The 27,330-nt window shown below is 54.3% G+C and overlaps 1 protein-coding gene across 4 annotated transcripts; it reads left to right on the forward strand.

Moving 5' to 3' along the window:
• Positions 1-1,917: 1,917 nt before the first annotated feature.
• Positions 1,918-26,850, forward strand: INAVA (innate immunity activator). 4 transcript variants are annotated; one of them, XM_017499400.2, is made up of 10 exons: positions 1,918-2,429; positions 9,029-9,177; positions 9,923-10,047; positions 10,528-10,644; positions 11,368-11,590; positions 17,868-17,921; positions 18,765-18,975; positions 19,263-19,436; positions 22,257-22,950; positions 24,662-26,850. In XM_017499400.2, exons 1-10 carry the CDS (start codon positions 2,269-2,271, stop codon positions 24,752-24,754), a joined length of 2,001 nt encoding a protein of 666 aa, XP_017354889.1. In that variant the 5' UTR covers positions 1,918-2,268; the 3' UTR covers positions 24,755-26,850. The 4 variants fall into 4 exon arrangements, with proteins under 4 accessions (XP_017354889.1, XP_037584088.1, XP_037584087.1 ...); XM_037728160.1 differs by lacking the exon at positions 1,918-2,429 and adding an exon at positions 5,543-5,822 and having other exon boundaries at positions 9,114-9,177; XM_037728159.1 differs by lacking the exon at positions 1,918-2,429 and adding an exon at positions 5,543-5,668.
• Positions 26,851-27,330: the final 480 nt, after the last annotated feature.

Below are 27,330 nucleotides of genomic sequence, written 5' to 3' on the forward strand. Positions count from 1 at the left end.
TCTCTCACTCTTCCTCTCTAGATACAGCTATCTATTTACCTATCTGTAATACACATCTGACTGGTTCTGTTTCTCAGAGAAAACTGATTAATTCAAGTAGTTTCTCTTCAATTTCAATATAAAAATCTTAAATCCTCACCTAGCCCACAAGGCTCTCAGTCAACTTAGCCCATATAATGCGTTTGTACAAATTAGAAAAAGCCACCCCTTCTAGGCAGATACGGCTCTGACCAAACACAGGGCGGGGTGGGTGGAGAACGTGAACCTTCGCTCTTGGTATGGTGCACAACCTGGGCAACAACATGGAGCTGCCTTACTTTTGCTTGTTTGTTGTGTGTGTGTGTGTGTGTGTTTTTCTAAATTGAGACGGAGTCTCGCTCTGTTGCTCAGGCTGGAGTGCAATGGAGTGATCTCAACTCACTGCAACCTCTGCCGCAGGGGTTCAATTGATTACCGTGCCTTAGCCTCCCAAGCAGCTGGGACTACAGGCACCAGGCATCACGTGGCTATTTTTTTTTTTTTTTTTGTATTTTTAATAGAGATGGGGTTTTGCCATGTTCACCAGGCCATTCTCCAACTCCTGACCTCAAGTGATCTGCCCGCCTTGGCCTCCCAAAGTTCTGGGATTACAAGTGTGAGCCACCTCGCTGGGTGTTTGTTGTGGGTTGTTTTTTTGTTTTGTTTTGTTTTGTTTTGAGACGGAGTGTTGCTCTGTTGCCAGGCTGGAGTGCAGTGGTGCAATCTCAGTTAGCTGCAACCCCTGCCTCCCGGTTTCAAGCGATTCTCCTGCCTCAGCCTCACGAGCAGCTGGGAACTACAGGTACTTGCCACCATGCCCAGCTAAATTTTGTATTTTTAGTAGAGACGAGATGTCACTGTATTGGCCAGGCTGGTCTTGAACTCCTTACCTCATGATCCGCCTGCCTCAGCCTCTCAAAGTGCTGGGATTACAGGCGTGAGCCACCACGCACGGCCTGTTGTGTGTTTTTGAGACAGGGTTTTGCCCTGTCTCCTAGGCTGGAGAGCATTCTGGGCATGTCAGCTCACTACAACCTCCGGCTCCCTGTTCAAGTGATCTTCCCACCTCAGCTTCCCAAGTAGCTGGGACTACAGGTGTGTGCCACCGCTCCTGGCCAATTTCTTTGATTTTTTGGTAGAGACAGGTTTCACGATATTGCCCAGGCTGATCTCCAACTCCTGACCTCAAGCAAGGCCTCCCAAGGTGCTGGGACTACAGGCGTGAGCCTCTGCACCTGGCTGCCTGCTTCTGGATGAGTCCCTGACTGCCGCATTAGCCTCATCTCTCCTCCATGTGCTTTCCCTTTACCCCGTTCTCTTCCCAAACGCTAGCTCCCCTGCAGCTCTTAGAACCCTGTGTGCTCCCTTGCCGCTGTGCTTTAGCACACCTGTCACTGCTGTTGGAGTTCCCCTCTTATCTTCTGGTGTTGCTTCCTCTGGCCAAGCTTTGCCGAGGCTCAGCCTGCGTCAGCCTCCTGTCTCCTGGCCCGGGGTCCCAGCCCTTATTCAGGTACTGTGCTGCTTCCTCACTCGTCTAGACTGGGGAATCCTCCAGTGAAGGGGCTTGAGCTTGGATCCATCGTGCCGGGCACTAGTAGGTGCTCAGTAAATGTTTATTGAACAAGTGAATGAATGACTGGATGGGGACACAGCAGCTCGCAGCGGGCAGCAGGAGGCGCTCCCCGGGGGGGCGCCCCTTCCGTTTAGCCAGCCGGAGTTCAGCCAGCGGGCCCGGCGGGAGGAGTGGGCCGGGGCCGGGGCTGGGGAAGGGCTGCCAAGCCCGCGCCACCCGCATGCTGGGGCTCCGCGGCCCGCAGCGCCGCACAGCGAGGGGGAGGGCGCCTGCGGGGAGGAGCGGGTCGGGGGAGCGCGCTTCCGCGGGCTCCTTTCATTCTTCCACTCGGGGGTCTCCAGGAATGAAAGCTGGCCCCGGTCAGGCCGGAGCGCGCGAATGAAAGGCGGCACTGGGACCGAGAGAGGAGCCTCGTCCCGCCCGGGCTGCGGAAACTGGAGGCGCCGGGGGTGTCCCGCCGCGCGGGCGTCCGAACGCGGGGGAAACGGGACAGCCTGTCCCCTCGAGCGGCTGCCCCCGCCGTTCGCGGACCTCTGAGGGGACCTCGTCACCCCCGCTAGCGGCCCCGCCCCGACTTTTGAATCGGTCTCTCCAGTCCCTCCTTGCGTCTTCCCCTCTTTCCTCGGGGCCTTGGTACGCCCCAGGGGACAGATGTCTTGGGATCTTTAACATTTGGGATGCTGCAAATGCCGAAGTTAAATGAAATACCTCCGGGGAGGGCAGGCCGCGGGGAGGCTCGGGGGGAGGGAAGATGGCCTGGACGGACAGGTCCTGAAGCTGCGAGGCTGGAGCGGAGGGCGCAGGGGCAGGCGGGCGGCGCCAGTGCTCCATGGGACAGGTAAGCGGGAAAACTTCGGGGCACCCAGCGCGGGTGAACTGGGGCGGGGGATCGGGCCCCTGAGCCCACAGTCTTCAGCCTCAGCGGAGGGCACCCTACAGGGAATGGGGTAATTTTATCAACGGGGCGGGAATTCTGAGCTCCTACCAAAAATGCTCACTTCCAGCCCCTCCACCTTTCTCCTTCGACCTTCTTCGTGCCTGTGGATCCTCCTGGCCAGGTTCCGGGAAGCCAGAAAGCAGCCAAACAAAAGGAGCAAAGTCTCGGGCCAGCCTGGATGTGGAGGGCGCGGTGGGGGAGGGGAGCAGGGTGGACAGGACAAAGGGGCTTTTTAGAGAAAGCCTAGAGGTCTCATTTCAGGGCGCATTCCAGACTGGCTTGGAGTTCCCCTGTCCCAGCCCACTCCACCTTCGCTTAGTGGAGGCGAACCACCTTTCCTAGTGGGCCAGGAGCAGAGGCCAGTAAGAAAACCGCGGAGGAACCATCTCCTACCCCTCTTGCCTGGAGGGTCCCGGGCTATTTCACTCCTTCCTCTTCACTGTTGGCTCTAGCAGCTGACCATTGATTCCTTAATTCATGAAGTAAGATTTTAGCAGGGTCTGAGACTACTTTGCTGGGGGCTGTTGGGGATGTGAAGATGGTAGGACCAGGCCCTTGCTTTAAAGAACTTCCAATCTGGTTTTATCAGAAGATGCTAAAAGAAGGAACTTTTAAAAAATGGAGAGTGGATGGCTACAGCGCTGGGGAAGAGTTTTCTGATTTGGAACTTTTCCTTAGGAGATGAAAACGCTAAAGAGGTCCAGTTTATCCTCCCTGGGGAAGGGCTCTTGTCTGCAAAGATCAGATTCCAAATACTGCAATGTTTTGCAAGGAAATACCACTTCCTCACCAACGGGTGGTCTGGACGGCGCTCTGGGGTTTGGGGCTGGGGCATCAGTCCCCGACCCGCTGGCCTGGCTGGAGTACGGGCTGTTTCAGACTCTCAGCTGGCCTCTGGAGTGCCCACTCCACCATCGGTATTTTGAGTTGAATGACATGGCCCTCAGAGAGTTCCAGGGATGGTTCCCGGGGTTCCTGGCAGGAGGGTGGGTTTGCCAGCCCCCTTCCAGGCCTCAGATTCTGCAGGGTCGGGAAATATTGAGTGTGAATTTGGGGGAGCAAGGCGTTTCTGAGATTTCCAAAGGATCCAGGCAAACAGTGAGATTGAGCATCTGTACTAATCTCCCCTGAAGTCACAGGTGGTGGATTACCTGAGGGCAGGGATTCTTAACTGGGTTGCGGGGAGGGGGTGGGGTGGGGGGGTGGGGGGGGAGGGAGCATTAGGCATCAGTAGACAGCATTCAGAGGGTTTGTAACCCAGGTGAGGAAACAAAGGATATCTTCGTTTTTCACCCACCTTTAACAGATGGTAACATCACCTTTAGTTATTGATAAGACAACAAATCACAGTAGCATTGGCAGTACCTGTGGCTTTGCCATTAATAGAATTCACAGTTTAGTATCACATGGCAGTCGTGGCTATCTTGAAATACTGTTTGCACTCGGCCATTGTGTGAAATTACCCACTGCTAGACCCTGCTTAATGTTAATAAAGAAGTATATATATTGCTATATTTTTAGAACTGTATTTTATGTAATTGATTTTTAAAGTAATCGTCTTAATTTTATGCATTAAGAAATGTGAGCTATGAGCCTATTCCAGAAACTTCCACCAACCCCCACCTGGTGCTGGGGGTAGGCAAGGTGGAGGAAGGGCTGCTTATACCCAGTCAACCCCTCTCTGTTTGACTTTCGAAGAAAGTGCCAAGCCTTGATGGGGAGGGAGAGGGGGAGGGACTGAGTGTTGGGGAGGGACTGTGTGTGGTGGAGGACTCAGGGAAGGGCAGGGCTGCAGGCTCTTTGGGACACCCAGAGAACAAGCTCCCCATGGGGTGAGGAGATGAGGATCTGTCCCCTGTTAGGGCCCCTCAGCCTCAGCCTGGGGAGAAAATGAAGCGGTCAGCCTGGTGTACGCTGGGGCTAGCATTGTTTGGAAGGTGGGTGTGTACAGGAATGTGAAGGTGTGCTGGGTGTGTGTACAGGAGCAGTGGGGGATGCTGGCGGACTCCAGCTCCACAGGAGATGCTTGCTGAAAGCAAACTTCCTCTGCTATCCCTGCACTGGGGGTGGGGAGTAGGGCAGGGCTCTTTAGGGGCCGGGGGAGGGGAAGCAATCCAGACATATATTGAGGCACTGGAATCTGGGTGGGGGGAACGGTGGGAAGATCAGGGAGTGGGGTGAAAGGGAGGTGGTGGGGTGGGATTCAGACTTGAGGGGTGCAGCCTGTGTATTCCAGCCTGCTGGGGACAGGTAACAGTCAGGTTTAGCTCTGCTTTTCCCTATGAAATGGATTCCAGTTTTCCATTTGCTTGGGGGTTGGTGGGATGGGAGACCTTGAGGCTTATTTTTTTGTAGGAAATAAGTTCCATTTTGGTCTCTGGGGCCTTGTGTTTGGGGGATGGGCTTGGGGTCCGGGGTCACAGTGGACCTCCTGTGGAGTAGGGAACAGGACTTTGTCCCAGGTCAGTGCCTGTCATTGCCCCATGAACATGTTGGTCCGGGATGAATGTAAATAATAAACAGGGAAGTGATGGCCTTGATACCCCCAGGGGAAAATGTCTGGGATAGAAAGAACAGCATGATCCTCCCTCTCTAGGATTCTAGAGCTTCTGCATATTGGAATTCCAGCTGCCTTCACTGAGGTTTTAAAATCCTCATTTGAGAGAGACAAAACCCAGGGTTTGGTCTTCATTTCCGTATATGGGGAAGAGCAATGACCCATCCTTGTCAGTTTGTAAATTTCCTACTTGTTTTTTCCATGGACAGTGAACATTTCACCCTTCTTTTGTGGGGCTTAACAGGCCTCGATTTCTGGAAAGAGAAACTGAGGTCAAAGGAAGGCAGGGCTGGAGGGTACTCAGATACCTCACCGCTCAGAACATTGTACTAAGGTCTCTTGAGGCCACGAAGACATGACTCTTGTTTTCTTCTTTGGGGATTCCTCCATGGGAGCCCCTTTTTCCCTGCTACCCTCCTGCCCCCCGGAAGTGCAGAGGCCCAGGTGCTGCCTGCCGGCACCAGTTGCACGGGATTAGTTCAGGGAAGGACTTGCTCACCTGCTCCTCCCCTCTGACTCAAGTCATAACAAGTAATCTGGTTCCCCTGGCCCGGCAGCCTGGGAGGGACGGCAAGGTGGGCAGGTGAGCCGAGAGGGACGGCCAGCAGCCCCATCGGTCGGAGGGAGAGCACAGGCCTGTGGCCTGGGAGACCCTGAGGTGACATGCGAGGCCCCTGCGCCTCCTGACTGGGAACACAGGCTGTTTCTGGAACTCCTGGACTAAAGCCCAGAAGCAGGTGAGGGCGGGGTGGGTGGAATGGGTCTTTGGGGCTGAGAGCAAGCTGGGCTAGGCATGCTGGAGCCCAGGCAGTGGCCATCACCCCCCTCTGACCCCTCACCACCGCCAGCTATGTCTGGGGTGTGGGGATGACAGAGGGGTGCTGGTGGGCTTGGATGGGAGCCTGTTCCTGTGGCTCCCCAGGCCTTAGCTTCCACTGGAGAGAGGGCAAGCAGAGATGAGCGGGGGCAGGCAGGCCGGAGACCTGGCTTTGGGGGACACTTGGGATACAGAAGGATCCCCATGGCCCTGCCAGAGGGAAGGTGCTCTGGAGTTTCCCTCCCTCCGTCTGTCCCCCTTCTGGTCTCCTCTGCCTTTTTCTGGAGACATTGTTCAGCCGGATGGGCTGCTTCTTAGGGCCCAGTACTGGGGCTTGAAGAGGCCCAGGAGGGATCCCTGTGTTGGGGAGGGGGTGGGGATGTCACCTGAACTGCCTTTATCTAAAAGCAATGCCTAGACACCTAAGACTCACAGCCTCTTGGGTGGGGGCAGCGCCCTCACCCTCGCCTGTGGACTCAGGGAGGTTCCCTACAGCTGTGGAGGGCGACCTCGGCAGAGGCAGATGTGGGGGTCTGCTACGTGGCTGAGTGGGTTTCTTTCTTGGCCTGATGTGGTCCAAGAGGTCCAGATTCAGGCCAGGGTCCTGGAAAGAGCCTTAGACACTGTGCACAGGAGGAAAGGAAGCGCAGGGAGGCCCGGTGACTTCCCCAAGGGAGCACAGGCTGCAGTAGAACCGAGCCTGGAAACCACAACCCGGCTCTGGGCTTGCGATGCTGCTCTCTTTGCTCTACATGGGGTGACAGGTCATCGCAGAGGGGACCCAGCATCAGCCTGGGACCACCGGGAATATCAGTGCCTCCCCTTTGACCCTGGCAGTGAGAGACTGGGCTGAGCTGGGAGAAGAGGAAGCTGGCAGAGGCACGAGGCGAGCTAAGGCACCCTCTGTCCCTGTAAGTCCCCGCTTCGCTGCAACAGTCTCAGAGCCCCTGAGAAGCAGGGGCTGAGTTGGCCCAACTTTCCAAGGGAACCACTTAGTGGTTAATAATTAATTAGCAAGCGTGACTAATTAATGGCTTCCCCTCCCACATTGCTTCCTCCTCTTGTCCAAAGCAGACACACTCAGCATGCTAGCGGAGACCACTTGCTTCCCAGCTGTGGCTGCACCCTGCCCTTGGCTTCTGGGGAGGGTGGGAGGATGGCTAGGGTAGGTGGAAAGAGGGGTGAGCCGCCTGCTTCTCTGTCTGTTCTTATCTCTAGGAGGGATAGAGTTCGGGACAGATGGATGGCTCAGAGCTAACAGTCATTCTAAGTACCCTGGCAGGGTAGGGTCCCAGAATATATGGCCAATCTTTCTCTTTGGCATGTTTGCAAAGGCCTCCCATAAACATTAAAAAAAAAAAAAAAAATCAAACCTCTCCCATGCATTCTCTAGACTGCCTTGGATAATTGAAATTCCGAAATGCAAGGTACACGTTGCTTTCAGGGTTGCGTGTTTGATTGTTACTGCCTGTGGTTGTTTATGTAGGTCTATAAAAGTTCTTGATCATCCTGCTCTTTCCATCTTGATGGGTGAGAGGCATCTCGGGAGACCCCGGAGACCGGCTGACAGCAGCCCCCTCTCTCTGTGGGCCTTGCTTTGTCACCAGCTTTCCCAAGGCCGACTTTTCTGTTGTGTTGGCTGCCTGCAGAAGGGTGGAGCTCACCTCCCCCACCCTGTGGCCCGAGCTCTGAGGAGGCAGGATAGGCTCCAGACAGAAACTCGGAAGGACTTTTGGACTCTTGCTCAATGGGCTGACTCAGTGAGGAGGTGGCTGGGCTCTCTTTCCAAGACCCGACCGCCTGCATGGGCTCCGCCCACCCCTGCCATAGCTAGCAGCTGCCAGGCCCCGGCCAGCTGGGACCCCAGTCTGGGGTGTGGGTTGGTGCGGAGAGGGAGGGGGCGGGCACAGGTGTTATTTGGGTGACTGGTCCCCAGCTGAGCTGACACAATGGGATGGCACCTGTACCACCCAAGTGCTCTTCAGCCAGAAGCAGGCAGTGGAGCAGGTGATCTCCTTTCTGTTCCTGCGAAGCTTCTGCTCTAGTCACTGCTCACCCCCAACCTGTCAACTCCTGGAAACCCTGACGGACACAGCCCTGGGTCTCCCCTGGCTGCGGGGTGTAGGGGATCCAGGCTGATTCCCCTCGAAGGGTCTCCTAGAAGTAACAGGTGGCTTGAAAGTTGTTGTTAGAGGGCTTTGGGACAGCTCTCCAGCATAGAGTGGCTGCATGTGTCTATAGATGTGAAGTTCAGAGTCTGGGATGCCAATTCAGAGAGCAGGCATCCTGGGCTTTGGAGGCCCCAGTCCAGGCTCTTGGCCATGTGCCTTCCCAGCGACCAGCTACTTCCTGAAGTGCCCTTGGCCACTGAGTCAGCAGGACATGCCTCACACCTCCTGGGTTCTTGGGTTGAGGATAGCTGTGTCCCATGACGATGGTGATGTCTTCCCCTTCTCCTCTTTTTTTTTTTTTTTTTTTTTTTTTTGGAGACAGGGTCTCTCTGCTCCCCAGGCTGGAGTACAATGGCACGAACACAGCTCACTGCATCTTTGACCTCTCCAGCCTCAGGCGATCCTCCTGCCTCAGCCTCCTGCGTAGCTGGGACTAGGGTGCACACTGCCACGCCCGGCTAATTTTTATTTTTGTAGAGATGGGCTCTAAGTTGCCCAGGCTGGCCTTGAACTCCTGGGCTCAAGCAATCGTCCCGCCTCGGTCTCCAGAAATGCTGGCCTTACAGGCGGGAGCCACCATGCTGGACCCCCTTCCTCCTTTCTTTGTCACCCCACCCCATTTTTTCTCCTCTCTGCTCTTTTCCTTCTTGCCCTTCTCCCCAGTCCAGTGGCTCTTGTGGCTGCCACTGCTGTCGATCTCCTTGGGCCTAGAGGACTTTGGCCCAGAGGGGAGCTAGGCTGGGCCCCTGAGAGCCCACTGAGAACAGGGTTTGCTGGTGAGGCCACAGCCGCTTCTCTCAGGCGGCAGCCCCAGTGCCAGAATCCCCCGCCCTAGATGGTTCCCGAAGTGCAGCCCTCCCTCCCACTCCCCTGCTCTCAAGCATCTCTCAAGCTTTCTGTAAGCAAGAGCGTTCATATCTAGCTTTTTTGTTCTTGTCCTCTTTTCTCTTTAAAGCTGGGAAAATTCCAGGCTACCTACACATCCTGGCCCAGGCTGGTCACGGTGTCCCCCCTCCCTGCTCTGTGCCTTCTCCTCCCAGAAATCCACCATGGAGAGTAAGGAGGAGGTCAGCGACACCGACAGCGGCATCATCCTGCAGTCTGGTGAGTGTTGGGGAAATCCCCCTGCCCTGGTCCCTGGCCCTGACTCCTGAGACCTGCATCCCCAGGTGCTAGGGCTGGCGGGGCTGAGACTCCCAAGGACTGAGAGGAAGGGGAGGGAGAGGCCTCTGCTGGGAGGAGGGGGAGGTTCTGGAAGAGCTGGAGCCTCAGGGACATGTGGACTAACTCCCTGGAGAAAACTGGCCTGGAGTTTCGTTTCTATCTGGAAGAGGGATCTGCAGTGTTCCTTTAGCAGACGTTGAGAAGTTGAAAAATCTCATCGGGGCAATGTGAAGTCTTGCCTCTCTGTTTGGCCAGACCTGTGGGCCTAGTCTGGGTAGTCTTGACAGAGGACAAGAAGGAAGAGGCTTGTGTGCGTGTAAGAGAGAGGGGTAGCGGGGAGAGGGAGAGCGTGAGAGAGGAAGAAGAAGGAGAAGAAAAAGAGGAAGACCAAAGGTGGAGTGGAGACGGCAGGGGCAGAACTCCGTTCCTTGCACGCCCTCCACTGTAGGTCACCTGGGGGGACAGCCCTCCCTTCTGAGCTATAACATTTGTGCCTTTGTGCAGAGAAGAGATGTGGTGTTTTGTGGCTGCAATGCCAGCCTGTAATTTGTGGGCAGGCATGTGGTGCGTGTGTGTGTGCGTGTGTGTGTGCGTGTGTGCATGTGTGTTCCCCTAGGGTGGTCAACAAGTACAGAGGAGACTTCCACCCTCAGCCTTCCTGAGCATGTGCCCCCAACCCCTGCAGGCCCTGACAGCCCGGTCTCCCCAATGAAGGAGCTGACCCACGCAGTGCACAAGCAGCAGAGGGCCCTGGAGGCGAGGCTGGAGGCCTGCCTGGAGGAGTTGAGGAGACTCTGCCTGCGGGAGGCGGTGAGGCACCAGCCGACACACACAAGCATGGGGTTCATCTGAGGACCTGTGGAGCCACGTTTGGGGATGCAGGGGCTGGGGAGAGGGACCCCCATTCTTGAGGGAATTCTGGATATCAGGCTGGGGGCTGGGACCCAGAGTCCCCATGACGCAGTGTCAGACCCAGGTGGGGGCCCAGGCACAGAGGACAGAGGTCCTCAGGGGCTGCAGAGGGACAGTGTAGACATAAGTGCATGTGAGTGTTTTATCCGGGTCAGTGTAGCTTCTGATCACTTCGATCAGAAAGAAGTCTGAAGGGAAAGGGGAGGAGGTGCAGAGTGAGCCTTAAGATGGGAGAGATAGCGTGGATGGGATGGGATGGGACGGGTGGAGGGTGGTTGTCCCAGGGCGTCTGCGGAAGGCAGGCACATTTAGTGCAGGGGCCAGTGGCCAAGGCTGCGCAGGTGGAGGGGGCCTGGCTTGACTCTGCTTCCTCCCCAGGAGCTGACGGGCACCTTGCCACCGGAGTATCCCCTCAAACCAGGGGAAAAAGCCCCCAAGGTTCGCCGCAGGATTGGAGCAGCTTACAAACTGGATGACTGGGCCTTGCACAGGGAGGTGAGGATCCTCGGGGGGCTGCCAGTATCCCTCCATCCCCAAGGTTGGTCACTGAGGTGCCACACCTCAGCCCGGTACGCTGGCAGGCTCCCTTCCACCCTCTCACACCCAATGACAGTGCCTGGCTGAGTACTGGCGAGGGGCACTGTGAATGCATAGCCCAGATGGCCATGGAGAAGGGGCGCCACCATGGAACCGAGAGCTGGAAGCTCAAGGGAGGACACTGGGTTTGGCCCTAGTGGGCAGAAGATCAGTTAAGAGCGCCAGCCACCAGCCCAGTGGGCAACAGTCTGCTCAGACAGGTTACTCTGGCCCCTAGGGCTGTCCTCCTTTCTTAGGAGGAGGTGGGGGCACTCAGGCCCCGGGTGCCCTGCCCCGTGGCGTCAATGGCAATAGTTTCCCATGGGCTGGCCTGCCCCACCCTTTGGGGTCAGGAGGGAAAGTGTCCCACTTGGGTTCCCAGCCTGCCCGGTTCAGCAGATGGGCTGGTAGGTGGGTGCCCATGCCAGCTTTTCAGGCTGACAAGTTTGCTCTTCGGCTCCTCCCACCGCTCCACCCTCTGCTCCACGACTGACCGACTGGCCGTGGGTGCTGCTGTCTGCCTCTCTTCTGTCCTCTGGGCTTAGGGCTGGGACCCGGAGCCCTGTGTCAGGGCTGCTCTCTACCCTCGGGGCCTCCAAGCTCCCTGCCTCTCCCTAGCCTCACTCCTGCCCCCTCTCTCAGGACCCCCTAAGCAGCCTGGAGCGCCAGCTGGCCCTGCAGCTGCAGATCACAGAGGCAGCGCGTCGCCTGTGCCTGGAGGAGAACCTGAGCCGGCAGGCCCGGCGGCAGCGGAAGCACTCCATGCTGCGGGAGGAGAAGAAGCTGCAGGAGCTCCAGCGCTGCCTGGTCGAGCGCCGGCGCAACAGCGAGCCCCCTCCCGCTGCCGCGCTCCCCCTGGGCCGAGGTGAGCCCATGGGCCATGCCCCTTGAATGAGCTTTGGAGGGATGGCGGGCGCACAGCCCGGGGCCACCGCCTTTGCATTCGGCTCCAGCTGGGTAAAGCCGCTTCTTGGGTTCACCTCCTCCCCATCCTGACTCTGCGACTTCAGCAAGGCTTCCCCATCCAGTGAGGCCCTCTCCCTGGTCTCCTTAGAAAACACGACTCTTTCCTTCCGCATCCTCCGCAAAATACGCTACCTTCAAGAGACTGCGTAGGCAGAGGTATTTCTCAGCTGACCCTCAGCTGAATCCAAGGTGTATTCAACTGGGTGGCCCAGGCCGGCCCCGCTGCCCTCCAGGCCCACAGGGCGCTGGCCTGTCTGGGTGAGGGTAGTGTGGGGCTCCCGTGAGCCCGAGACTCTGAGCTGATGCGCAGTCCCCTGGCCTGAGTTAGACAGCAAAGGGGTTGACTATCGCTCTGCCTTACTGATCCCTGAATTGTTTCACAATGAAACCCAGCTGCACTGATGCCACACCCCACAGCCCCTCAAGTATCTACGACCACCCTGGTCAAGGGTGGGATCCTTCCACGTGTGTGCTCTGCCCTCCTGGTGTCTGTAGTTCAATCCTGAGCTCCTTGGCCCAGAGCCTGGTGGCCGTGGGGCACCTGGTGAGCTGTCGACGCCCAGGGTCCAGCCACATCACCTCGGCGTGTCCAGCCCAGGTTAGCTTCCAGCAGGTGGTTCTGAGCGCTTAGGTGTGACTCTTCCTTTGTCCTGACCCAAGACCAGCCCATCAGATCAGGACTTGCAGAGCTCCATTCCAGGCTCCACCGCTGCAGGCCCATGACCTAGCCCTGCCCCCAGGTGTCTCACATGGGGCCCAGACCTCCCTGGCTGCCTCGGAGGGAACCAGGAGGGAATGAGGCGTGGCCCTGCAGCAGAATTGGACTCAGAGGTCTCGGCCCTGGCTTGGACAGTGGCTGCTTCGCTCACATTCTCAAGCTTCCATCCCTGCATATTGTGTTAGCGTTTTGCCAAGACTACTCCTCAGCTGGGAACAGTCATGGGGAAGCTGGAAGGTCCTTGCTGGTCCCTGTGCCCTGTGGCCCATGCCTTGGGCAGGGAGTTATCTCAGCACAGGTCTCAGGAGTCCCTGCTCCCACCCATGGCCTCTAATTTAGGGTAGAAAGTGCATGACCAGACACCACCCAGGTCACCTCCCGCAGCCAAGAGTAGGTGATAAAGGAGGAGATGCCTCCGTGTGACAGTTGGCCCAGTAAACTCAGAAGATAATGGGGCTGACCCAGGAAAAATGGCCAGACTTTTGTCTGGTTCCAGTGGTTCTGGCCTGGCCACAGAAAAACACTCCCAGTCTCCGAGGCTCTAATGGAAGACAAGTTCTCCATCCTTGCTCCACTCTCAACAGGGATCCCCAGACTTGACAGCAACCTTCAAAGGTAGCTGCTGATTTGGGCATGGAAGCCCGTAAGGTCCAACTCGCTCTGTGCTTGCGGGAGTGGTCAGGGTGGTGAGATGTGCCAGTTGGTTGCAGCACCTGCTGTTTCCCGCTCCAGCCCCACGCTGCCCAGCAGCCTCCCCTGGCCACCAGTGCTGCGGTTGCTGGGAGCTTCTGTCCATGATGGGTGGAGGAGGAGTGTTACCCCTCTGCTGCCATTGTGATGCATAATGCTTCTTGTTGGGAGTTGGGAGCAAGCCAGGATTGGCCTGGGGCTCTGTGGGAGGCAGGAGGCTGAGGTTCTGACACCTTGGAGCACTTAGCCCAGGTGAAGACAGGGCTGTGGAGAAGAGACACCTGGCGTAGCTGCTGACTTTCTCGAATCAGGCATCAAGACCCCGCTTGCCAAGTTCAGGCCCTGGGATCTAAAGTCCTGTGGTGAGAGCACAGAAGGGGTCAGTTTTAGACAAGTAATTTCTGAGACCTCCTAGAAAGGAGGAAGTAAAGAGGGATTATTAGTAGCTGAGGTGTTTTGAATTAAAAAGGGAAGGCCAGGTGGGGGCTCACACCTGTAATCCCAGCACTTTGGGAGGCCGAGGCGGGTGGATCACAAGATCAGAAGTTCAAGACCAGCCTGGCCAACATAGTGAAACCCTGTCTCTACTAAAAATACAAAAATTAGCCAGCCATGGTGGTGCGCGCCTGTAGTTCCAGCTACTTGGGGAGGCTGAGGCAGGAGAATTGCTTGAACCCGGAAGGTGGAGGTTGCAGTGAGCCAAGATTGCGCTACTGCACTCAGCCTGGGTGACAGAGCGAGATTCCATCTCAAAAAAGAAAAAAAAAAGGGAGAAAAACAAACAAACCAAAAACCCAAACCAAAAAAAAAACCCACCCTGCCCCCTTGGGCTCCATACAAGGGTTATTCAGTTTGGGACAGTAACTGTGCCAGGTAAGAGTTATCAGCCATACTCTGCAGTGGCAGGGAGCGGCCAGGTGTTGAGCTAATTTACCAGGGTGAACCCCTGAGGGCCACTCAGCACCCACCAGTGTAATGGGCTCTCTGGATGCATTTGTTGACCAACAACACCAGCCATTAACAATACCCTTATAGTGTTTTTTTTTTTTTTTTTTTGAAATGGAGTCTCGCTCCGTCACCCAGGCTGGAGTGCAATGGCACCATCTCAGCTCACCGCAACCTCCACCTACCAGGTTCAAGCGATTCTCCTGCCTCAGCCTCATGAGGAGCTGGGACTGCAGATGTGTGCCACCACGCCCAGCTAATTCTATTTTTAGTAGAGACGGAGTTTCACCAAATTGTCCAAGCTAGTCTCAAACTTCTGACCTCAAATGATCCGCCCGCCTCGGCCTCCCAAGTGGTGGGATTACAGATGTGAGCCACTACGCCTGGCCTTCCAGAGCATTTCTCAGATGAGGGAAGTGTTCTGTATCTGTGCTGTCCAATGCAGTAGCCACTCGCCACATGTGACTACAGAGCATTTGAACTGTGCCTGGTGTGACTGAGGAACTGACTTGATTTAATTTTAATGAAAATAGACACATGTGGCTAGTGGCCACTGTATTGGACAGCACAGCCTTGGAGGAGGCTCAGCAGTTGTGAGTATAATCTCTATTTACCTCCGCCTAGGGTGTCCTGCGATGCTGCTGCTGGACAAGGGGATGTTTAGCCAGGGCAGGGTTGGGACAGTGGCTGAGACAGTGAGCAGTTCTCAGAAACTGGAATTTTTTTTTAATTTAATTTTTTTAGAGACAGGGTCTTGTTCTGTTGCGCAGGCTGGAGTGCAGTGGTGTGATCATACCTCACTGCAGCCTTGAACTCCTGGACTCAAGGGATCCTCTTTCCTCAGCCTCTTTAGTAGCTAGGACTACAGGCATGTGCTGTCACACCCAGCAAATTTAAAGAAAAACCACACACACAACTGTTTTAGAGATGGGATCTTGCTGTATTGCCTAGGCTGGTCTCAAGCTCCTGGTTTTAAGCAATCCTCCTGCTTCAGCCTCTGGAGTAGCTGGAATTACAGGTGTGCCTGGACCAATAAAATTCTTTATTTCCAAGGTTTTTATAACAGATCAAAGGCAGGAGACCAGAATTCAATGAGAGGGTGCCTCTTTAATTGAATCCTAAAGCAATGGTTAGTTGTAAGCCAAGCAAAGCATAGGCTGTCTGGCTACTCAGGAGTCAGGCCAGGCTCCAGGCACCATACGAGCTACAAATCTAAGACCTGCTCTGGGTAAAGTTTTTATTTCATTAAATTGCGGTGCAGGCTGGGAATGGTGGCTCAGGCCTGTAATCCCAGCACTTTGGGAGGGCAACCGAAAGGATCTCTTGAGCCCAGGAGTTTATGACCTGCCTGGTCACACACAGGGAGACCCTGTCTCTACCAATAATTAAAATAAACAGATTAGATAAGCATGGTTGTGGGCACCTGTAGTCCCAGCTACTTAGGAGGCTGAGGCAGGAGATTGATTGAACTCAGGGGGTAAAGTCTGCCATGAGCTGTGATTGGGTGCTGGACTCCAGCCTAGGCAACATGGTAGCACCCCGTCTGAAAAAAGTTGTGGAGCAAAGGTTAACATACTTTTCTGTAAAGAGCCAGATAGTACATATTCTAGGCTTTGTGGGCTGTTTGGTCTTTATCACAACTGTTCAACCCTGCTACTGCGGTGATAAACAGCCAGACATTACATAAACAAATTCAGAGCAGTGTTCCAATAAATCTTTATTTACAAAAGCAGCTATCGAACTGGATTTGGCCCCTGGGCCATAGTTTGCTAATCCCTGTTGTAAGGGATTTCAAAATGGTTGGAACTTTTTACTTTTCTTGAAACTTCCTGAGTGATGACCCAAGCATCTGAGATGCAAGCTCGCAGGGGAGAGCCCACAAAGGGTTGTGGTTAAGAGCAGACTCCAGTCAGATTGTCTGGGTGTGAATTCTGACTCAAACACCTTTGGTGAATGTAGAACCTAAACCATGTTACTCAACTCCTCTGAAACGTGGTTTCCTCAACTGTCACTTGCAGTTGATGATATCTACCTTACGTGGTTATGAGAATTACCTAAATGAATATACATAAAGTGCTGTATTTAGAAATATATTGGCACAGTAGAAATATTAGCAATTACTACTTTTTCCTCATCTTCCTTCTCAAACACAGATGAAAATGTTTTGTGAGTTCCATCCAGGTCTCTTCAGGTTTTTTTCTTAAGATCTTAAGGCTTGGCCGGGCGCGGTGGCTCACGCCTGTAATCCCAGCACTTTGGGAGGCCAAGGCGAGTGGATCACCTGAGGTCAGGAGTTCGAGACCAGCCTGGCCAACATGGTAAAATCCCGTCTCTACTAAAAATACAAAAATTAGCCGGGCGTAGTGGTGGGTGCCCATAATCCCAGCTCCTTGGGAGGCTGAGGCAGGAGAATCCCTGAGTCCAGGAGGTGGAGGTTGCAGTGAGTAGAGATCGCACCACTGCACTCCAGCCTGGGCGACAGAGTGAGACTCCATCTCAAAACACAACAAAACGAAAAGATCTGAAGGCTTTAAGTTTGTTCAAGGACAATAACAAAAATGAGTTCCCTCTGCCTTCATAGGTAACAAGTGCTGCTATATCATGCAGAAAAGTCACCCTCCATTTCCTTCAGGTGACTTGCCAGATTACCAAGAACCTTCCCTGGGGCCGGCTGGCCAGACCTTATCTTAAATTAAAATTCCTACTTTGTGTTGCTCTTGTTGGTAATGCAGGAGGTCTCAGATTAGAATCTTTGAATTATATTTGTGACGTGAGATGATTATATAACAGTTGGAGTGAAATTCTCTTTTTTATTTGAGACAGGGTTTCACTCTGTTGCCCAGGCTGGAATGTAGTCACATGATCATAGCTCACTGCAGCCTCGACCTCCCAGGCTCAAGTGATCCTCCCATCTTAGCTTCCTGAGTAGCTGAGACTAGAAGCACACACCATCATCGCTGGTGAATTTTTGTATTTTTTGTAGAGACCAGATTTCACCATGTTACCTAGGCTGGCCTTGAACTCCCGGGCTCAAGCCATCTGCTGCCTTGGCCTCCTAAAGTGCTGAGATTACAGGCTGAACCACCGCGCCTGGCCATGAAATTCTTTTTACCCTATGGGCCTTCCAAAATGACTCTGTCTTCCCTTTCCACTGCCAGGAAGCCCTGCCAGAGGATGTCTTTTTTTTTTTTTTTTTGACAGTTGGGGAAACTGAGGCCTAGAACATTGAAACGGTTTATTCAAGGTTGCATAGCTAATATCAGAGTCAGGATAAACATCAGGTTTCCTATCTCCTAGCCTCTGACTTCTATGTTTTTCTACTTCTATGTAATAGGTTTATAGCCAGGCCAGGCTCAGTGGCTCACACCTATAATCCTAGCACTTTGGGAGGCTAAGGTGAGATGATCACTTGAGCCCAGGAGTTCAAGACCAGCCTGGGCAAAACAGCAAGACCTCTTTACAAAAAATAAAATAATTTAGCTGGGCATAGTAGCTTGTACCTGTGGTCTCAGCTACTTGGGAGGCTGAGGTAGGAGAATCCCTGGAACCTGGGAGGTCAAGGCTGCAGTAAGCCATGATCACACCACTGCACTCCAGTCTGAACAAAAAAAAAAAAAAAAAAAAAAAAAAAAAAAAAAAAAAAAAAAAAAAAAAAAAAAAAAAAAAATCACTCCCAGTGTGTATTTCGCACACAGTGGGTATGTCCTCACAACGATCTGTCCTGGGGGAGTGAGCGGGCCTGAGCGCTCACGACTGCTCATTACTCATATCTGTTTGTTCATTTCTTCACTTCCTTCTCTTCTCTCCCCTTTGACTTTCCCAGAGCTCAGTGCCTCTGATGACAGCTCCCTGTCAGATGGGCTGCTCCTGGAGGAAGGTGAGAACGACATTTGGGGGACTTTTGTCAAGGCTAGACTCCTACTGCAAGACCATGGGGTTTGGGCAGAGTTTGCTGGTGAGGAACTTAAGGGGGAGTGAAGGCAAGGGCGCCAGGCTCCGGGTTTCCGCTTGGACCTCATGTCAATTTCCATGTGCCCCTGCACACGCTTAGTTGAAGATGGCGAATGTGCTGATCTTCTCCCATTCTGGAAGCTCATTGTTTTTACAGGGATAGGAAAGATAAACTCTAAGAGAGCTGATGAACCCCAGATGTCCCTCCTTCACCCTGGGGTTTGATTTGAAGATGCACCAGTCAGAGCCAGAGAGCAATCTGCCCACAGTCATTGCCCTTTTTGACAAGAAGGGAGCACTGGGGGAGCAAACACAAGTCTAAAGATTAAGAACCCTGTGTATAAACCCTGAGGATGCCAGGGTCAAGGTGGATCAAGAAGCTGTTACAGTCCTGCCCAGGGGAGTGCCCAAGCCAATAAGGAAATAGGCCATATGGGCATGGCAGGAACAAGAAAAACAGATAAACAAAAGATAACTGCAGACATGGTACTAGGAACAAAGGTTAGAAAGTGGAGCACTGTGAGCCCAAGAGAGTCAATCTGGGAGGCTTCTTGAAGGAGGAAGGCATAAAATAGGACTGTGAGGGAAGGACTAAGTCCTACAGGAAAAGAAAACATGTTTGAGCATCTGGGGCTGGAGCCATGGCCTGGAGCAGCCGCACAAGCCGGCCATGGGAGGAAGAGCGCGGCACGGACTGTGGTTTGTGGAGGTTCTTGTTGGGCCGGTTCCCCCAGCCTCTGCCCTTACCAGGTTTCTTTTACTCCTGCAGAGGAATCCCAAGTGCCAAAACCTCCTCCAGAGTCCCCAGCTCCACCTTCTCGGCCTCTCCCACCCCAAACCCTTGAGGGTCTGCAACCAGCAGCACCTGAGTCTGGGGGCCTGGAACGGGCTCCAGTCCAGAATAGCCCCTGGAAAGAGACCAGCCTGGACCACCCCTATGAGAAGCCGAGGAAGTCTTCTGAGCCCTGGAGCGAGTCCAGGTCAGGATGCAGGGGGCAGGGGGGAAGGGAGAAGGAGAGGCTGGGAGTCAGAGGGGAGCTGTGCTGGGGATGGCCATGGGCTGGGCAGATGGAAGAGCGGAAAGGTGGAGGAGATAGCTCCTGCAGTTGTGTGATGGAGGGGTGCACCCCAGCAGTTCCGCAGGGGTGCTGGCAGTTTGCCACACTAACTTTGGGAGCCCCTTCCAATGTGTCCCCATTCTTTTGTAGCTCTTGAGCCCCTGAATGGAGACATTCCTGCCACTGACCTGTCTCTAATCCCTTTGCAGCAGCCCGGCCACCACACCACAGGATGGGCCCAATGCTTCCAGCCTGTGGCTTCTGGAGCCTGCCTCCTACCACATGGCTCCCATCTGTGGTGTTCCTGGCCAGTGGCAGGGTCGCACCAGTGCCCCAGCCACCCCCGAGATGCAGGGCAGGAGGGGCCAGTCGCAGTCTCTGAGGTAAGAGACAGCTTCCCCAGAGAGATGGGGGACCCATGTGGAGCTTACGGTTGAAGGGTGGGAGCTCCTAGGACACAGGTGGGACAACCGTGAGTGACACATGGCTAGTGCCTTGCCTTCTCTTGGGATATCTTCTTGGGGGCACCTCTCAACAGAGACTGCATTGCAACCTGCAAAGCCAAAGGCCATCCACAAAGCAAGTTGTTTTCTTCCAAAGACCCTAGTTTTGTCTTTTTGCATAACTTGATTGACATGTTCTACCCTTGCCATGTTTCTTGGTGCTGGTAGATTATTATTAGTCACTGACAATAGGCAATTCACTTGTTCAATTGACGTAGAGTGGCTTCTCATTATTTGTGGTAGTTGCGTTCTATAAAATTGACGCAAACCCTGAATTAGCAAATACTGAACCATTGCCCCTGGGGAAATAGAGGTGCCTATGAGCCCTCGCTGACAACATTTTCCATCAACTGATTAATATATAACCTTGTGTTATGTGAGTTTCTGCTTAAAGACATCTTACTTAATATGGATTGTTGATTCATTAACTCGTGGCCAACAGCACTGTAATTCATACCCAGATGAAGCTTACCTAGCAGACATATTTTCTCCAAAAGGCACATCACGGCCTTTTCCCAATAGGCCTTACGAAGGAACAGCTGACGGCACTTTAGCACTATATTTGTGGCCATTTTAAATAGCAGAATCACCAATCAAAGCAAAAAACATACACTGAGGCTGAGGCAGGAGAATCGCTTGGACCAGGCAGGTGGAGGTTGCAGTGAGCCAAGATCGTGCCTCTGTCACTGCACTCCAGCCTGGGCAACAAGAGTGAAACTCTGTCTCAAAAAAAAAAAAAAAAAAGCCTGGGCGTGGTGGGAGGCTGAGTCAGGCAGATCACGAGGTCAGGAGTTCAAGACCAGCCTGATCAACATAGTGAAACCTGTCTCTACTAAAAATACAAAAATTCTCAAGCCTGTAATCCCAGCACTTTCGGAGGCCGAGGCGGGTGGATCACGAGGTCAAGAGATCGAGACCATCCTGGTCAACATGGTGAAACCCCGTCTCTACTAAAACTACAAAAAATTAGCCGGGCATGGTGGCGTGTGCCTGTAATCCCAGCTACTCAGGAGGCTGAGGCAGGAGAATTGCCTGAACCCAGGAGGCGGAGGTTGCGGTGAGCCGAGATCGGGCCATTGCACTCCAGCCTGGGTAACAAGAACGAAACTCCGTCTCAAAAAAAAAAAAAAAAAATACAAAAATTAGCTGGGCATGGTGGTGCATGCCTGTGACCCCTAGCTACTCAGGAGGTTGAGGCAGGAGAATTGCTTGAATTTGGGAGGCAGAGGTTGCAGTGAGCTGAGATCACACCATTGCACTCCAGCCTGGGTGACAGAGCAAGACTCATTTCAAAAATAATAATAACAATAATAAAATAAATAAATAAATACATGTTAACAACTAGGCCAACTGCAAATACTGAATCTGCAAATAATGAGAATTGACTGTATGTTATTTTCTCAAACTCCCGACCTCAGGTGATCCGCCTGCCTTGGACTCCCAAAGTGCTGGGATTACAGGCATGAGCCACCCTGCCTGGCCTGGCTGTATGTTATTTTCTAAGTCATCTGCTAGTTGGTAATAGTTTAAATGGCTGAGTGTTGACAGGCAGTATTGGCCATACCATATGGGGGCTGGGGCACCATGAAGGCATTGCTGAATTCTCCACCAGCTTAAATTTGCTGGTCAGGCAGCACTGAACCTGGTGCAGCCGGGGATAACTGCTCTCCAGTAGAGCAATGAATTTTTTTTAATTTTTAATTTTTTTTGAGACAAAGTCCTGCTCTGTTGTCCAGACTGGAGTACAGTGGTGTGATCTTGGCTCACTCCAACCTCTGCCTCTCAGGTTCAAGCAATTCTCCTGCCTCAGCCTCTTGAGTAGCTAGGATTACAGGCATGCACCACCATAAGCCAATGGATTTTATATTTTACATGCTCCCAGGGCCTTTTTACAAACCATGCCTCTGTGCAAATTAGGAACAGTGGACACAGCCCCATATGTGGGTGCATTGGCAGAGTGAAGTGGAGCCTGGATTTCAGCCCTTGCTGGTCCTGGGCTGCATGCACCTGCTCTAGACTGGTAGCGTTTACACGTTCAAGTCAGATACCTGACAGTGCCTACCAAACAGATGCTGTGGATGATATGCCACTGGACACGGTGTACCTAAGCTGAAAGTACTTAATGTAGTACTTTAAGTGCTTCACGGCTGGGCGTGGTGGCTCACATCTGTAATCCCAGCACTTTGGGAGGCCTAGGCGGGCAGATCACGAGGTGAGGAGATCAAGACCATCCTGGCCAACATAGTGAAACCCCGTCTCTACTAAAAATACAAAGAAGTTAGCTGGGCGTAGCAGTGTGCACCTGTAGCCCCAGCTACTTGGGAGACTGAGGCAGGAGAATTGCTTGAACCAGGGAGGTGGAGGCTGCAGTGAGCCGAGATCCTGCCACTGCACTCCACCCTGCTGACAGAGCGAGACTCTGTCTCAAAAAAAAAAAAAAGTGTTTCATGCCCTATTTGATGTAGCACACTTTATACAAATTACAAGCTTGTGAATGCATCAGGAACACATCTGCACACAGTGAGGGAGTGCCTTGCACCCACACAGCCCAGCAGAGGGATTGTTGGTTTGCTTTGGGAGATTTGACCTAAGATCCTTGCATGAGGGCCGTGCTTGGGCATTGACGCAGAGCAGGACTCACCTGTTTTAACTCCACCCTCCAACCTCCCACACTCAGAATGCCTCTCTTTCCCTCTTCAGGGTGGATTCCTTCCGGGCGGGTCCGGAGGGCCGAGGGCGCAGCGCCTTTCCCCGCCGCCGCCCCACTCACTACACGGTGACAGTGCCAGATTCCTGCTTTCCCCCGACCAAGCCCCCGCTGCCCCATGCCCCACACGCCGCCTGCCACTCCTGCTCAGAAGACAGTGGCTCTGATGTCTCCAGCATCTCCCACCCCACCTCGCCCGGCAGCAGCAGCCCCGACATCTCCTTTCTGCAGCCTCTCTCCCCTCCCAAGACCCATCGCCACCGCGGGGCCTGGGGCCCGGCTGGCAGCAGAGAGCTGGCCGCCTACCACCCCAAGCTGCTGCTGCCCCCTGGCTATTTCCCGGCGGGGCGGTACGTGGTGGTGGCGGAGAGCCCCCTGCCGCCTGGCGAGTGGGAGCCGTTCCGCGCAGCCCCGGGCCCTGCCTACGAGGAGGACGGCGCTCCCCTGCGCTACCAGCTGCTGGTGCCCTCCCGCAGCCGCATCGTGCGGACGCCTTCCCTGAAGGACAGCCCGGCGGGCCGGGGGCTCAGCAAGGCCGCTGTGTCCGAGGAGCTCAAGTGGTGGCACGAGCGCGCACGCCTCCGGAGCACCCGCCCCCACTCACTGGACCGCCAAGGGGCTTTCCGGGTCAGGAGCCTGCCCCTGGGGAGAGAGGGCTTCGGGCGAGCCCTGGGACCCCGGACGCAGGTATGGCTGCTCTGGAGGGACCCTGGAGCCAGGCAGGGGGGGGTGTCTTGCTGGGGAGGGGCCGCAATTCTAGCAAGTCCAAGGGCAGGGAGGTATCAAAGCAGCAACCTAGTGGTCGGGTAATCCCCAGGTAGGAAGAACAGGCCAAAAATCATTTCCTCCTGGCTTTGGAAGGCACTCTTGGCTTCCCTGAGGCACCTCCTAATTTTGCCGGCCGTGTCCAGCTCAAGAGCAAATACACTGGTGGAGATGATCCCCGAAGATGGCTGAGACTTCTTCCCTCCCTAAATGATGATCACAAAGCAGACAAGCCTCTTCATAATCAAAAGTCCAATCCAAATCAGCCCCTCAAATGTCCATTTGAAGGTCTAGGACAAAGGGAGAGTAGGAAATGTGTTGCAGAAGCCAGACCCTGTGATTTTCTGTGCATCAGTGTCCTCCCTGACACCCCTCCTCAGCACCAAGCTGAGAAGAAGGGTGGTATCAGAGTTAAGAGCACCCACCCTCGGCGGGGCATGGTGACTCATGTCTGTAATCCTGGCACTTTTGGAGGCTGAAGCAGGCAGATCACCTGTGGTCGGGAGTTCGAGACCAGCCTGCCCAACATGGCGAAACACCATCTCTACTTATAATACAAAAAAATTAGCCGGGCATGGTGGCAGGTGCCTGTAATCCCAGCTACTCAGGAGGCTGAGGCAGGAGAATCTCTTGAACCCGGGAGGTGAAGATTGCAGTGAGCCAAGCTCACACCACTGCACTCCAGCCTGGGCAACAAGGCCAGTTTTTTTGAAGCTGTCTCAAAAAGAAAAAAAAAATGTGTACCGACCCTCAAGCTAGACCACCAGATTCAAATCCCAGTTCTGCCACTTAGGAGCTGTATGACTGGGCAAGTTACTTAACCCCTTTGGACTTAACTCTTTCCTCCCCTGTGAAATGGAAGCAGTAGAGCGCCTGTGTCACAGGGCTGCCAAGAGGCAGAAATCATTAGAGCAATGCACGTGAAGCACTAGATATATGACATTACTATCGTCTGGGGCCGCAGAGGCCAAGGTGCAGGCTGGGGTTAGTACAGATGATAGAGCACTCTGATACTGGGTAGGGTAGCAGCCTTGGTTTCCTTGGCCCCTATTTCTTCATTCTGGAAGTGGGGACTCACACACAGGAATCCTTTCTTCATTCTTTCTCCCTGGTACGGAGGGCTCTGCAGGGGACGTGCTCCAGAAGTTACCAACAAGCTGCTTCTTTGAGACCCCAGGTTCCCAGCAGGCCCAGCTGCGTGTCCCTCCCCCACCCACGGTATTCTGGGCTGCAGCTGGCATCCTGGGCCTGGCAGCATCCTGGCCCCAGTCCCAGGCCTCACCCTCTAGCTGACGTGCTTTTCCCTTCCTGCACGCTTGGGCCTGTCCTTGGCTGGATAGACCCAGCCCATCCCAACCTGCCAGACAGGGAGGGTGATGAGAAGTGAGCGCAGGAAACGTGGGGAGGAGGAGGTCAGGGCGCCTGTCACACCCCAAAGGAACCTGGAGGAAAATGTGTAAAGGGGGATCCCTGAAGGACAGAGCCTCCTGGGGAGGAAGGGGCTGAGTGTCAAGGCCTGCTGCTGCTGCTGGTCAGGGTCTCTAAGGGATAAGGATGGTGTAGCTGTACCTACTGTCCCTGCTTTTCTGCCTGGTTCGTTTACCCACATCTCCTTTCTTCCTGACCCTGGCAGGTGCCCACAGTGTGTGTGCTGCGGAGATCGCCTGACGGGGCCCCTGTGCAAGTCTTTGTACCTGAGAAAGGAGAGATCATCAGCCAGGTGTAACTCTGTGCCCCACGCTGGAAAAGACTGTTTCACGGAGGGGCTGGGCTGAGACCCCCACCCCTGAGTGCCTCTTTCAGCTCCCCCATCCCCATCGCAGGCCGATGACCTGGAGCTGAGACTTTTCATTTTGTTTTTTTTACAAGACTTTTTTCAGAAGCCCTGACCTAAGGATTTATATATGTGGATCATCCTCAAGATCCCCGTGATATGATTATGCTTTATCCCCCAGAGTTCGGCCTACTGGACTTAAGGCCTTGCCTGTCTGACTGACAGCATCTGTCTTCTTAGGCAAGACAAGTGGCAGGGGACACGTGAAGCAGAGTGGGCCACCTTGGGAGTTCTCCAACGCTCTGTGTTCTGGTTCTAAGAACTTCCCTGGAGAACTGCCCCGGTCCTCCTGTGCCACTATTGCTGGAGGCTGGATATGGTACATGCTCATGCACATGACTGTCCCCCATGTCCCAGGTCTGTGGGTGCCCAGGCCTGGGCTGGGGGAGAATCCCTTTCCCCTTTCTAATGTGCTCTGTGATGCACACCAAGTGGGAGGCCAAAGGTCAGTATATCCTGGTGGTGTATTGTCTTGGTAGACCGTGCTATTTTCCTGACCCCATAAATCCTCTTTAGGGACCCAGTCACTACACCCTGTCTATGCCCCTTGGGCTCCCAGACTTCTGAGCTTTGAGTCGGTGGCATCACAGATTGTAGCCTCAGGGGGTCCGGCTGGGGGCTGGCCCATAGTGGTGGTTAGTGGACAGCAGCCACCCTTCGACAGCCACCTCTGGGCATCTTAAGGGCTTGCAGCCCCACTGCTCCTTCTAACATTTTATTTGTTTGTTTGTTTTTGAGATGGAGTATCACTCTGTGGCCCAGGCTGGAGTACAGTGGCAAGATTTTGGCTCACTGCAACCTCCGCCCCCGGGGTTCAAGAGATTCTCCTGTCTCAGCCTTCTGAGTAACTGGGATTACAGTCACACGCCACCATGCCCGGCTAATTTTTGTGTTTTTAGTAGAGATACGGTTTTGTCATGTTGGCCAGGCTGGTCTCAAACTCTTCACCTCAAGTGATCCGCCCACCTCGGCTTCTCGAAGTGCTGAGATTACAGGCGTGGGCCACTGCACCTAGCCCTTCTAACATTTTTTCATCATAGTCCTAAACACCAATTCTTTACAAGTGGTTTTGGAAAGGCACCACTTTTGTGGCATGTTCTGGTTGGGGAAGAGGGTCACAGCTCAGCTGTGGTTCTGCTCTGAGAAGGTGCTTATTTATACAAACAGGGGCATACACCCTCCCAAGCACTGATGAGATGCTGAATCTTCTTTGAGGGCATTCATTCATTGCCCCAGCTGCAGCAACGGGAGCAAGTCTGGAAGCTGCCTGTGCTGAGATTACCCAGCAGTCCCTGGGTTCTCATCCTAGGGCCTTCTTTGCTTCCGGGTCAGGGGTCCTGCTTCAGTGAGAAAGCAACTGAGTTGAGGCTAGGAGGGGTAGGGAGAGCGGAGTTCTGACTTTACCTGTGCAGAACTCTCTGCCCCGTGTTACCTGGACTGGAATGGACTGTGAACACACCAGAAGGCTCCAAGAACTCTGTGGCCTGACTGAGAAGAGGCCCAGTTCTCCCTACTGGAAAGAAGACAGTGTAGCCCAGTGCACAAGGGTGCTGAGGGAAGACCTAGGATGGCCCATCAAGGAGCCTGGGGGAGGACGAGGGAGGCTGAAGGGATCTACCTGGCATTTCTCTCCCTGTGCTCTTACCACATCAGCAGCCCCCACCTTTTGGGCTGACCCTGGTCCTGTGTGTGAATGCCCTGCTTGGATGCTGTGCTCTTCCGGCTTGTCTCTAACTCCTTTCCCCAGGGCATGATGGTTTCCCTGGCCCCTCAGCGTCCTCACCACAGCCCAGAGCGCCTTGGTCTGAGCCAGGAGACTGCTGAGCCATGGGCCCCCATCCCTGATCGTCCTTTACATTAACTTATTGGTCCTGTATAACACCTGGTGCCGTTGCCAAGTGGCTGTGTCCGTCCTCAGCCACAGGGCTGGGACTGTGTGGGGGTTAGTGCCAAATACTTCAATAAAGTCTGTTGTGATTGGCTGAGTTGAGGATGAGGGAGTTTGTGTGTGTGTGTGTGTGGGGGGTGTTGTGTGCCAAGTTTCTTGAGCAGAGGCTGAGCCCAAACCCTTGGGCTGCCTGCTAAGGTGGCCGAGTTCCCGGGTCCCTCCAGCTGGTCTGGCCAGGTCCCTGGGGAGCTGGTGTCATGGGTGGGGTTGTAGAAGGAGGCTCTCAGATTCTCTGCTTCCGGGGCAGGGTGGAAGCCAGCACAAACCCTGTCAAAGCTCCTGACGGCCTCCTCTTCAGCCTGAAGAGCAGGCCTCTGGGAGTCACTTCCCCTAGCCAGGCAGAGGGTAGAGATGGCTGGATCAGTGCCTCCAAGCCACTCCTGGAGCTTGGACTGCCCGGAGCCCAGGCTCATGAGAAGCAGCCCCTTCTCCAAACCTGGAAGACTGAGGCCCCTCCTTGGGGGGTGGGGAGGCGGGGCTCTCCGCAGGCCCCTCCCCCATCGCGGCAAGCCCACGCCCC

Source organism: Cebus imitator, unplaced genomic scaffold (genome assembly GCF_001604975.1).
Source record: "Cebus imitator isolate Cc_AM_T3 unplaced genomic scaffold, Cebus_imitator-1.0 Scaffold257, whole genome shotgun sequence".
Classification (NCBI taxonomy): Eukaryota; Metazoa; Chordata; class Mammalia; order Primates; family Cebidae; genus Cebus; species Cebus imitator.

Coding starts and splice junctions, on each gene's coding strand:
- INAVA (XM_017499400.2), top strand. CDS start 2,269: ATGCTGCAAATGCCGAAGTTAAATGAAATACCTCCGGGGAGGGCAGGC. Junction 17,922..18,764: donor TGGGCTGCTCCTGGAGGAAG/GTGAGAACGACA, acceptor TTACTCCTGCAG/AGGAATCCCAAGTGCCAAAA. Junction 18,976..19,262: donor GAGCCCTGGAGCGAGTCCAG/GTCAGGATGCAG, acceptor ATCCCTTTGCAG/CAGCCCGGCCACCACACCAC.